This window comes from Miscanthus floridulus, chromosome 2 (genome assembly GCF_019320115.1).
Source record: "Miscanthus floridulus cultivar M001 chromosome 2, ASM1932011v1, whole genome shotgun sequence".
NCBI classification, from domain to species: domain Eukaryota; kingdom Viridiplantae; phylum Streptophyta; class Magnoliopsida; order Poales; family Poaceae; genus Miscanthus; species Miscanthus floridulus.
The window spans coordinates 75175896-75188768 of NC_089581.1; the positions used below are offsets into that span (position 1 = coordinate 75175896).

General features: G+C 46.1%; 1 protein-coding gene across 1 annotated transcript; it reads left to right on the plus strand.

Annotated features, from left to right (window-relative positions):
- The first annotated feature begins 10542 nt into the window (after positions 1-10542).
- LOC136536733 (patellin-2-like) lies at positions 10543-12012 on the plus strand. The gene is made up of 5 exons (XM_066528927.1): positions 10543-10808; positions 10884-11244; positions 11307-11396; positions 11471-11707; positions 11911-12012. Exons 1-5 carry the CDS (start codon positions 10543-10545, stop codon positions 12010-12012), a joined length of 1056 nt encoding a protein of 351 aa, XP_066385024.1.
- Positions 12013-12873: the final 861 nt, after the last annotated feature.

The following is a 12873-nucleotide window of genomic DNA, read 5'->3' on the forward strand; positions in this document are numbered from 1 at the left end:
ACCTAGTAATACTTGTATTCCGAAGATACTGAGAAGGGAAAGGAAATTCGGCAGAGCAATCAAATGGGAAATATTTAAAGGAATATTACCCTAGCATTTGGATTGACACTTAACAACTGATTTGCTCGGCCATCAGTCTTAACAGCCAATACCGGAAGGGTATCGTTGCTAGTGAGAGGGTAAACCCAAAGGGGTGAAAGCTGGTACAATGCGTATCGATTATGCCAACAGAGTGATGCGTACAAAATGAAGCGCGAAACAAAGGGAAATCACTCAAAGCAAGAAAGTTGTTTGCTAAACGCCAACTATTACAAGCTACAGGCTAGAAAATACTTTGCCTACTATATCATTGGCCAGGGTATTGAAAGCTATAGAGTTGGTGGCGCTCATAAAATCCTCAACCAAGTGCTCGTGCTCCCCAGGGTACGTTGCGTCTAGAAAACCATGGGGAAGAAGCCGAAGATTATGACCTGAACAGGCTTGTGCAGCAGCCAACGTCGTGGCGGCTCCATAACAAACTCCATGAAGGGCGATCTGCCTATCACGATTCGGGATGTCATGCAGGCAAACCACCGAAATGGCGCCCCTAGCATTGACGAATCCCGCTGCATGATCCGTGGCTGATCGAAGACTCTCCAACTGAGTGGTTAAATCTAAAACATTCAAGGAAAGAGTAATTAGAAGTCTTGAGGATGAAATCAAGGAAAAAGATTAGAGAAGTAATGGCAGACATCTCACTCATGATTCTAGCTTTGGCCCTGGCCAACCTTTCTCTCATAAGGCTGATCTCGAGGGGTGATCGGTCTTCAATCATGGCCAAAGCTGATTTCGCTAGGGAGAGGCAGTTGGCTAGATGCTGGTCGGTCCGATCAATGGAGGCCAGCAGATCATCGTTGCTAATCTGTCACCTTGAATGACGAGGAAGCTGGCGGCGGAATGATGCTAAAGATGACCCCAAGGGCTGGGCGGAGCTCGCCCTTTGATCTAGAGCGATGGGAGCGCCCCAAGATGCGTCCTCTTGACGACGAGGGCATTGACGTGATGATGTGGATCTATTGATGGCTTCTTTAGTAGACCTCTTGTTGTTCTCCATGACCTTGAACCCACGGAAAGGCAGGAGATATGCTAAAGACGAAGAAGGGTTGAGGCAAAGAGGGTTGTTTTTCGACTCACAGCCATAGCCCGTATATATAGGCTCAGAGAGTGAGAAGAAAGGTTTCAATGGAGATGTGAAATTGAAATTGGAAACAGAAATGGATCAGCACTCTAGAAATTCAGGGGACGGATAATGAAGAGATAATAGACTCAAATTTATTACTTCTCCAGATTACAGAATATCATGGGGTGGATGCATTGACCAGAGATTAACTCACCAAAACTTCTTTGGATTGAAGGGAGTCCGAATTTCCACAAGGCCGAAACTCATTGTGAACCTAGTTGCATCGGCCCATCAATAAAGTTATATCTGAGAGAAAGAAAGGTCTCCCGCCTAACATATGCTCGACAGATTTCTCAATAAATTAGGGAATTATAGGAAAGAAGCCTGAGGCTTTCTCGGTGGGTGTTTGGAGGAGCAACAAGGGGAAGGTGATCACACATTCTGGCCCTCGCACACACTAAGAACAACTTTGTGAGCATGGAGAGAAGACTCAGGTGGTATCACAAGAATTCTTCTAACCGCAATAACTGGTCTTCTTGCTCAACGTGGCGCCAGGATAAGTAACATAATCACCCTATGCACAAGAATTCTTCTAGTCGCTCAAAGATCTTTATAACAAAAGGGCAGACCATGGAGGGTCTGGCAGAACTAGAGGCACTCGAGAAATTAGATGAAAACAAAGCATGGCTGAATTGTTGAGTTACTCTCACCAAAGTCGAATGGGTATTTTATAGCCAGCCCAGAAAAATGAATCCAAGTACCCGTGAAACAGTGATGCTCTTATAAGAAGTTTTGAGGCATAGGCTCATGAATGGATGCAAGCAACGGCAAACAATGGGCCCTAGATCAAGGTTCTCTACCCGTGACTATGGACTAATCAGGGATGCTGTCGACAGAATATCATCGGCAGTCCACTGAGGGGTATCCCATGATGGTAGATTGATCGGCAGAGGAGCGTGTAATCAAGAACAAGAAGGCAATAGAGACACACGAGTTATACAGGTTTAGGCCATCTGTATGATGTAATACCTTACTCCTATGGTCTATTGGTTTGTATTAGCTATCGTATGATTTGCCGTGATTTTGTAGGGGGTCCCTGCCTGCCTTATATAGTCCGGGGGCAAGGTTACAAGTCGGTTAGATCTTAGAGATAACTGGAAAGTAATAACAGATTACAAGAATCATGGGATCGTACGTATCCTAACAGATCTCGTAACATCTTCAGGATATCCTCCCATGCCTTGTGAGAGGCACCGAGCAGAATCATGCCCCGCAAGGCTCCTTCTCATGGGCTGGGCCACCCCTGGAGGCATAGCCCATGTGGCTTGTCGTGGGTATCTGGGGTCATACCCCCCACAGTTAGTCCCCGAGCGCCTTGTACCCGTTGTGCAACGCCGTCTTGAACTTTTCCAAGCAGGTGCGAACCAAAACCGAGCTGTCCAAATCATGGTCCGACCACCATAATGAATCGTCGAGCAGTTGTGAGCAGCTACCGAGCAGCGTGCAACATCGCCGAGCAGTGTGTTCCAAGCATGGCTTGACATAAGGGTGTAAGGAGCTGAAGTCCAAAATTGAAAATTCCTGCATGGTAAAATGAAGTGTGCGCACTTAGAGTCCGACCACAAGGGTAAAGATACCTTGTTTTAGCTTTTAGAGGCTCGGAGTCTTTCAGAAGAAACAAGCACATTCACCGCAAGGTGAAGTGTGCCCACTTAGTCCCCGAGCCTAACAGTAGGTGACATAGTCACGTGGTGCCAGGCTCAGAAAATAGTGAACCAGCCGAGTAGGTAGCTAGTCCCCAAGCGTAGCCTCGGGATGAAAAACAAACACATTCACCGCAAGGTGAAGTGTGCCCACTTAGTCCCCGAGCCTAATAGTAGGTGACATAGTCATGTGGTGCCAGGCTTAGAAAATAGCAAACTAGCCAATCAAGTAGCCAGTCCCCGAGTTTTGGGCGAAGATATCAGATAAATCAAACTGTGGAGAAAAAATCGGAGTAATGGTTGTGCAGTATCGGTTACTAAGCCTCATTAAATTGCAGAGAAATCGATGAATATTTGGCGGCGATAAATGAGCGACGTGGGCTGCTGTTACGTGATAGCCCAAGTTGCGGCCCATTAAACCACGTTGGAGGAGTCAAAACAGCGCTGATCGTGAGAACGTTTTCCCAAAAACCCTCAGACCAGGGAAAGTGCTTTATAACCGCGCCGCCACATACATCGCCTCCTACCTCATTCAATCTACCTTTCTTCCTTCCTTCGCAATCCCTACGCTCCACATTCTGCACCAATACGAGCACTCACCTCCAATCTACTACCAATCCAGAGAGAATGGCGCTGAAAAAGGAGCCGCAAAGCCGAGGAAGGCGGCCACCGGAGCCAGCCACGATGAGGAGTGGGTGCTGTCGAAGATGGGGGCGGCGGATCTCAACAGGATGGTGGCGGCGGGCATTCTCCCAGACCACCTCACTGCTGGATGGTGGCTGGCTAGTGGTGAGCCCTTCCCAACACCTCATACTGATGAGGCTATAGTATTTCAAGATTATTTCTAGTGAGGATTAGGGTTTCCTGTCCACCCCTTTCTGAGGGATCTTATGGAGTTTTGGGCGATTAGCCTCTGTAATTTGCACCCCAACACCATACTGCATGTGTCGATCTTTATCCATTTCTATGAGGCGTTTCTCGGTGTTCTTCCGCACTTCAACCTCTTCAGGCACCTGTTCTGTCTGAAGAAGAAGGGGGGCAGCGGTTCCAAGGTAGTCGGCGGTGTGTACCTACAACTTAGGGATGGGATGGCCAGCGAATACATCAGCGTACCGCTGAATACCTCCCTGAAAGGTTGGAATGCCAGATGGTTCTATATCAAACAAAGTCACCCAATGATTTGATGTGACGTCCACCACATCCTGGTTAACCATAGTAACTGGTCGGAAAGACCCAATAATGCTGACATGGAGCAAGTAATGGAACTTCTGGACTTGATTAAGGGCGTGGAGCTTAGGGGTGAACTGGTGGCAGCTAGCTTCATAGTGCGGCGCATGTAGCCCTACAAAGAGAGGGCCCACCCGGTGTTCGACTACAAAGGTGACAACGATGGTACCTAGGAAAACACAGACCGTCTGACAAAGAAAGAAGTAATAGACCATGCCATGGACCTATTTACTTCCAATGTCTCATTCAGCTGGCCAAAAGGAATGAATGCTTTCAACTGTACCAATCCACCTCCTCAGGTAACCCTTTCACTTTGCATTGTTCGGGCATCAATTTCTGAGCAAAGGACTGTCGTACTTATGTAAATATCCATTTGCAGGATAGGGCAATATACTTTTCAAACATGCCGAGAACTGATTGGCCGAAAGGAGTAGACATTCGGCGGCCGCTACAGCCCGAAGAGGAGGAGCCGAGCACCTCGTCAGATAGTCCATCCCCAGTATTAGAGAAGATCCACGGAAAAAGACCGGCAGTAGATGAGCCGGTCCAAAAAAGGAGAAAAACCGCAAGCTCTACTGCACACAAATCGGGCGGCATCTCGCTTGGTTGTAACATCCCAGCCCAGGGCTTAACAGGAGTAATAGGATACTCATACCAATAAGTTGCAACTTCTTTTTCGGAAGCACATCTACAAATAACTCCGAGGTTAAGCGTGCTTGGCCTGGAGCGATGGGTGACCGACCGGGAAGTTCTTCCCGGTTGCGCACAAGTGAGGACAAAGTACGCAGAAAAGACCTGTGTTGGTCTGTGAGGGCAGTCTATGTCCTAGAAAAGCTGCCAGATGTAAGCGGGTCCGGCCTTGTAGAGGTGGGACGTTACAGAATGGTATCAGAGCCGACTCTTGTGGTTTCACGGGCGCGTGTGTCGTAGTTGCGCAGGCATGGTGCGCATGGCTGGTGTGGATCCGGCGTGGTCACACAACATGGCACATGCGCTGGCTCTGGACACACAGACATGGCCAAGAGAGGACGTTCCTGGCTTGGGATTGATCGACGAGGACGTCGATCTCTTAAGGGGGTGAGGATGTAACATCCTAGCCCAGGGCTTAACAGGAGTAATAGGATACTCATACCAATAAGTTGCAACTTCTTTTCTGGAAGCACATCTGCAAATAACTCCGAGGTTAAGCGTGCTTGGCCTGGAGCGATGGGTGACCGACCGGGAAGTTCTTCCCGGGTGCGCACGAGTGAGGACAAAGTGCGCAGAAAAGACCTGTGTTGGTCTGTGAGGGCAGTCTATGTCCTAGAAAAGCTGCCAGATGTAAGCGGGTCCAGCCTTGTAGAGGTGGGACGTTAGGTGTTTGTCACCAGTTAAGCAATGGGTTTAAACTCAAACATGACATGTTAAGTGGTGATGAAAGTTTCAAGATCAAATCTACAAAATGAGCGACCACTTAAACTTGGACCATGCACCATTGCTTACATGCTGCCCTTTCTAAAAGATATGCTTGAGTAATGCTGGATGTACTTGTTTCATGTGTCTCGCATCAATATCCATCTATATTGATCCATGGAAAAGTTTCGTGAAGTTTGGAATCAAGAAGCCGCATGAAATGATGAATTACATTCTTTCTTGGATTGCTTTATTAAGTGAAAGGAATTATAGGTCATTAACCAAACCTTGGTACTATGCCCAAATGACTCTAGATGAACTCTACAACAAAAGTCATGAAGGGTTCGTGTTGAGCGGAGGACAAGAAAATACCTCCATCGGTCTAAAACTTGGATTTAAGCTTTACCGTGATGCTACTTTGACCTGTGTTGACCAATCACTTATAGTGCTTGCATGGAGTTGCACCTTAAATCAAAGTTGAAGTTTGAGTAGAGTAGAGCAAACTTTGTTTAATGGTCAAGAGCTAGATCAGCTTTGAAGCAAGTCAAACCGAGCCCTCAAGTTGGAATCCATGGCTGTTTTGGAGCTCGAAAAATTGGCTAAGTCTGGGATGCCTGAATTTCACGATTTCAGTTTTCATGTACCCCTCTTCGGAGCCTTGTATCTCTCCAACCAGGCCGAATCAAACTTTGACGCTTTAAGAAAAATTGGAGATGGTATGTAGACCTACAACTTGTACTAATAGAGTTTTTGCTAAATCATCGTGGTTTAGGAGTTACGGATGGACGAACTTATGGTTTCAGACGTATTTTTGAGGTGGTATTGCTGCTCCTTGATAAATTTGAATCCGAGTTCTGTTGCCGACCGCCACAGACCGCTCGCGCCGCGTGGCTCCGCGTTGCTGCGCCCGTTCGCTAGCTCGCCTCCTTGCTGTGCATAAGTGCTGACCGAGCTCCCCTGCCCTCTCCACTCTCTCCCTCTCCTTTCCCCTTCCTTCTCCTGCTCTCTCCAAGCCGGCAGGCTGCCGCCGCCATGAACGCCGAGCTGTACGTGACTGCTGTGGTTCGGTTTCCTCTCGGCTCTCTCTCTCTTGTGTGGTTTTCACCCTAGGAAGCTGTAGCTGAGTTGCCTCCGCCGAAGACGGCGAGCTCCTCGCTGCAAATCGCTGCCGCGCCGGCGTACAGGGCCGTCGCCGTCCGCTGCGGCCGCCGCGCGTGTGGCTGGGCCACCTCGGGCCATCTCCGGCCGTGCCTCGGCTGCCCACGGGAGCATGCGGGTCCCCTGGTCCTTCCCCGCCCCACCACCGTCGCCGACGCACCGCCTCCGGCGAACTCCCGCGTGTCCTCTGCTCCAAGCCACGCCAGGGACCTCGCGCAACAATTCGAGAAAAGGGAAGGTTCTAACTGCGAAGTCTGTGACTCAAATGAATAGTGCCGATAAGGACCCATTTGCAGTAAATTTGCTGAATCTTTGGAAATTCATAGTAATTCATAGGAAATTCGTAAAATAGCAAATGAGGACTTTTTGGAATCCTTGTGAAATTATGTATGCAGTAGATCTATAATATTTCATGTTTTAGTTTAAAGTTTTAGCTATAAAAATAGATTTATGCAGCTAGGTTTTTAATGCTAGTTGTATTTATCTTTTTCATAACTGTAGATGTAGGGCTCCAAATGAAGTGAAATTTTTGTGGCATGCTACTCATATGATGTTTGATGTGTGGTAAAAATTTCATGGTCATTGGTTGCTGCATGAGTAAGTTATTGGTTTATGTTGCTCTCACATGCTTAACTATATTTAATATTTGTTTTGCTTGTGATAATTAATTCATAAAACCTGAGCATGTGAAGTTTGTATAGTAATTATGTTTTGATATCACCTACCTCTCATAAAATTTTGGGCTCCAAACTAGTTGTTCTTACGGGTACCTAAAATATTCATATATATGTTTATTAGAAAAGAGGTTAATGAAAGCTCTTTAGTTGATAAGCATGAAAATGTGTTTTGTGATGAATGGATTGCTTGGTGCTATGTTAGAAGTGCTTCTAAGTATGTTAGTGTTGATTGGAGCTACTTGATTAGCTCATGCATGTGCTCTTTGTTTAGCAACGCAAATGGATAATCCAATTTGTTACTTGCTGAAAATGGCTGCATGTGTGCTCTGTGATGTGCTACTGTTTTCATATTGATAATGATATTTTCTATGAATCATGAAAATACCAAAGTTGTAGATAACTCCCTTATCTTGCTTGTGTTAAATTTTAATGACCATATGCCTGTTAGTTTAAGAGCTATGCTTGTTGCAAGTGCTCTGTCCTGTTTTGCTTGTGCTCTGTACAGTTTTGAAGGATTGACTTGGTTGCCTTAGTTACTCATGAAATCACGTCTTGGTGATGTTGAATGAGTTGTAGTGATTGTCTTAATATTCCCAAAAAGCTAAAGAACACATCTTTTGGTGAAGTAGATCTCTAGTTATGCTTGTTTAAAGATCTGTGGCTAATTCTGTCCAAGTCTGGACAGAGTTGCTTTGTTTGCGATATGTTGCCTTGATAATGGTAGAATTAGTGCTAGATGGTTATAACAAAGTTGTTTACAATTTGTTAAGCTTTCTAAAAAGTCTCAAACCACCTTTGTTTGATATCTAGAAGTCAAGTTATGGCTGTTTTAAGTTGCATGTCAGATTCTGTCCATGTTCTGGACAGAATTGTTGTTTTGCATGTTTAAGGTTAATTAATGGTTGAATCACCTTGAGATCGTAATAAGAAAGTTTTAGATAATTTTATAATCTTTCTAGAAAGTTAAATATCATGTTTGTTGGGTGCTTAGAACTACAGTTATGCTTCTCTGAAGTTGCAATCAGTTTTATATCCATGTCTGGACAGGTCTGAAACATCTACATGTTTGACCTGTTTGACTTTGTAATTAGCTTTTGATGTAAACATCAATGTTGTAGACAATTTCAATGGATTTTCAGAAAGTCTTAGATCATCCTTGTGGGATGTTTGTAGCTTAAGTTATGTTTGAAACAAGTGACTGTTTGCTGCTGTCCAAATCTGCTTGTATCTAGAATTGTTTGCTTCTACTTGCTCTTGTTTGTATGATTGCAAATGGTTATCTTGGACACCTAGAGTTAAGGTAGCATGCCTAAAATGTTTTGCTAAATTGTGAAGTACTTGATCATGTATAGCTAGCTGGTTGTATGACATGCTTATGTGTGTATAGTGTAACATATGCTTGTTTAGTATGCTTGTTGCATTCCTTCATGTGTATTCTTTATGTTCATGCATCTGCATCTATGCATCTCATCCTAGGTACGCTAGGTACAGCACGTGGACGTGGGGCGCATGATGTGGAGCCAGACGATGGTGTAATGGTGGGCTGTCCAGAAGATGGAAGGACTAAGCAAGTACTAGGACCGGAGATGTCACCAAGGCGGTGCAAGCTAACTGAACTGACTTGTGTCGGATCCCAGGCAAGCCCCGGAGCATTCTAAGCCTCCCAGTATTTTACAAATGATTACTTAAGTATTTATGATTGATGCATTAGGTTATAAGAGTTGAATGAAACCACTGGATGCATATACATTCCTTGTCCAGATATTACACCTTTAACCGGTATAGGTCCAGGATCGGATATATGCTTAGCCCTGCTTAGACCGGTAGAAGTCGGGTGATGTCCTGTCACCTGCGAGATATAGGGGGATATCGGAGCACGGTTGGCTATATTTGCTATCGTGGAACAGAACCATGGGGTAAAAGAAAATCGAGACCGGGCGGGATGTCGATAGTGAAGCAACAAGACGTGGAGGTCTTGGGTGTGGATCTATCCCCATCCATGTTGATTAAGGACTGTACCGTTGTTGGCGCTTCTGACAAGATTGAACGCATGCCTCTCACTTAGCTGGCCGGATAACTTGTTCTGACCGCGAAGCCGAGTAATTCAACTCAGGCCGGGAACCGTTCTGTTGTGCGCTTCTTCCGGGGAACGATCAGACTGAGCCCAAGGGCAGGCTTGGCCTGAGCATCCTGGCATCTGGTGTTCCAGATTGTGCGGCGCGGTACGGACCCGCGAAATGTGTACCTGAGTTGTACCAAAGGTGACCTAAGGTGACCGTTGATCTGGTCTGCCTGGGTTTGTGTTAGGAATAAATTCCCAGCTGGTTGAAATCGATTCGAATCGCCGTCTCTCCCGGATAGTGAGAAACTTGGCTAGTCCCAACATCGTAGTAATTGGCTTATGGAATGTGATGGTTCGGATAAACATGGAATTACTATACCTGCTATGGTTACTATTGTATGCTCTAAAAAGATATACCACATGTTTGGCACAGGATAGTTGCTAATCTAGAGATGGATAGTTCTAATTAACTTGATGACAGAATTATAATTGTATAATTGAGTTAATCGCTTTTTATGCAAAATGTTGTCAAGCTACCTCCACTTATAAAGCCTTGCATACTCCTTGGAGTCAATTTTATTTCTGGTTATGACGGGTAAGTCTAGCTGAGTACATTCGAGTACTCAGGGTTTATCCCACCATATTGCAGGTGAGGTTTTGGCCTGTTGAAGATGGTGGCTAACCGCCGGTGGGCTCGGTGACTCTATATTTATTCTCATCTATATGCTTTTATCTGAGGATGTCACTTATGCTAGCAATGTATTTGGAACTCATATTAATGAAATCCTTCGAAAGCAATGTTGTTTTCACTAATCGGTTTTGAAATCCAAACTTGTATTATTATTTATGAATCTATTTGTAATATTATTTCCACTGCAACTCTGCGTATGTGATGTGTATTTGCTTAATCACGCGATCTTGGTTGTGATGTTGATTTACCGAGGTCCTACGTGACACTCGGCGGACTACCGGGTTTATATAAGTGAGAGTATGCGCGTGTCAACGTGTTAAGCGTGGACAGCCGTACTTGATCTTGTATAAATTGGGCGGTTCTGTCACATTGGTGAAGACCGAACCGCTCGACCACGAAGAACCACTGTGCTAGAGTGGTCAGACGATGACGAGAACCAGGCAGCGCATCCGCCGAGCATGAAAGAGCCATCGATGGATGCTGAAGCTCCCGAGCAGCAAGCAGGGAGAAGTTATGTGCGGGCAACAACGGAAGTCCCAGCGGCGCAGACGACCAAAGTCCTCGAGCAACAAGAGGGGATAACCGTAGAGCAGCACACAGAGGGGGCCTCGGGGCACCAAGCAGAGCGGCACCCTGTTGTAGAGGAGCAAGAGTCCTCCCATCAGGCGGACCAAGCAGCAGCGCCTAGGGGATCAGGCAGGCATCGTCGGTTCAAGAAATTTAATCGGAAGACCAAACCGTAAGTATATTTGCCTTGGAGTAATAATATTGTTCCTTGAATTCTCTTGGTTACTGACAAGCCGATATTACGTAGGGCTACACCGAGGCCCGTAACCTTAGTAGAACAAATGCCAACTGCTCCCATCCGGGAGTCCCCGAGTGCTCGGCAAACAAAGGATGGGCCAGCTGCCGCTGCCGGCGGTCCTAGTGATGGTGAATCATTGGCGCACATGACAGGCGCATCGACGACCGCGACCGAGGCTATGACCGAAAACATTGATACTTTGGAAGCGGAAACTTTAGCTGATGTTGACGTGCCGGCGGCTAAGGAAACAACTCCGTCAATGGTTGAGGAGCAACTGGCACCACCTGCAGCGATGCCAGGAGTGGTCGGAGCAACTGTCCGACCACAGAGTCCCCCAATGGTGCCTCAAGCGACGACGGAGGAGGACAAGGTTGTGGAGATCAAGCGTTCCAAACCTAAACCTCAGTCCGTCTAGATTCTCCAAAAATGCAGGAAGAGGTAGTAATTGTCGAGGAAGAAAACACCACTAGGGAAATAAAGAGGTTGAAATCCGCCGTTGCTAGAGTAATGACTCAAATCGAGGTAAGTACCGCACCTGAAATACTTATATATGTTATTGGAGACCAAAGTTTATCACTAGCATTGTTTATCCATAGGGGATCGCTCGAACTGCCGAGCAACGGCACCAACTGATGAAGAGGATGGAGCCCCTCGCCGAGGAAAACAAGAAACTCCGGGAGGCATTAGATCTTTTGGAAAAGAGTATCAAGAGGGCTCAGCGCGAGCGGGACCTTGCAGAGTCTAACTCATGGGACCTTGCACATCAGAAGGGGGTTCTGTCCGAACAACTAACGGCTGCATCCGAGCAGCTGAAGAAGAAATCCGAGCAACTGGTGATTGTATCCGAGGAGCTAAAAAATATGTCCGAGCAATTGGGCAAGAAAACCGGAGAACTCAAAAATAAATCCGAGTAGCTCGATCGGAAGTGCCAGCAGTTCGAGGATGTATCCAAGCAGAAATCCAGTATGCCTTATCACATAATGTACTTTGCAATAGCTTGCCAACCCGCTTGTTTCAATAACTGTTGTGCTTGCAGAGCAAGACGCAGAACTCAGCCAGCTTCGCCAGAACATCGAGCAAATTTGACAAGAGAAAACGAAAGAGTCAGAGTGAGCAGACAAACTGGCCGAAGAACTGAAAGGTAGATACCCCCTGATCAGAAGTAATGTTGTGGTACTTTTCTGGTCTGACAAACCATTGTAATTTTTGTAGATTATCGCCATAAAACCAAGGCATAGTTCGATGTGCTGGTGCAGGAAGCCAAAATCCAAAAAGACAATTTCAACACTATAACTGTCGCAATAAAACCATTACTTGACTGCATTGACATTGAACCAGCACCCTGTCCTGATAGCAGGCAGCAAGGGCCAGACACCATCATTCAGAGATGCAAGGCAGTGTGGGAGAGTTTCAAAAATTTCAACCGTGACGCCGTTTTGACCGCCGCTACTCATGCCCTTGTAGTGGTTCGGTCCCACTATCCATCTATCGACATCCAGTCGATAGGTGGTGGGTTCGCCGATGGGCTGAGCGACGCGCAAACCCAGCAACTAGAGGATGATGTTGAAGATGCAGCAAAAATGCTTGTCGGCGATATAGACCTATTTGGCGAAACAGAAGCTGGTGGCGAAGCTTAACAAACTGCTCGGATATTATCGCCTGTACCACTTACTTTATTTGGTGATGAAGAATCGTTTGTGTTAATAACCCAACGCCGTTATGCATAATATAAGCAGTGTTCGATCAGTTAGTTTGCACTAAACCTGATGCTTTTAGCTAGCCCGTAATTCGTAGCGCAGTGCATGTAGCCCGTGTGCATGTTGGGTAAACAAGCGTTATCATAGGACCATAGCCTACTGCCCAACACGTAGAGCACGGAGCCCATAACACGTGTGATGGGATGTTAGAGCCTTGGTCTCTTCCATAATTATCAAAGCAAAACACATGCTGCCCAGTGGCCAATTTGAATAACTTGGCGAGAAAAATAGTTAAAGTGGCA

Bases quoted from the DNA above. Each gene is read 5' to 3' on its own strand.
- LOC136536733 (XM_066528927.1), top strand. From the start codon at position 10,543: ATGGATGCTGAAGCTCCCGAGCAGCAAGCAGGGAGAAGTTATGTGCGG. The intron at 10,809-10,883 runs GTAAGTATATTT...GATATTACGTAG, and splicing joins TTTAATCGGAAGACCAAACC to GGCTACACCGAGGCCCGTAA. The intron at 11,708-11,910 runs GTGATTGTATCC...TTGTGCTTGCAG, and splicing joins AGAAGAAATCCGAGCAACTG to AGCAAGACGCAGAACTCAGC.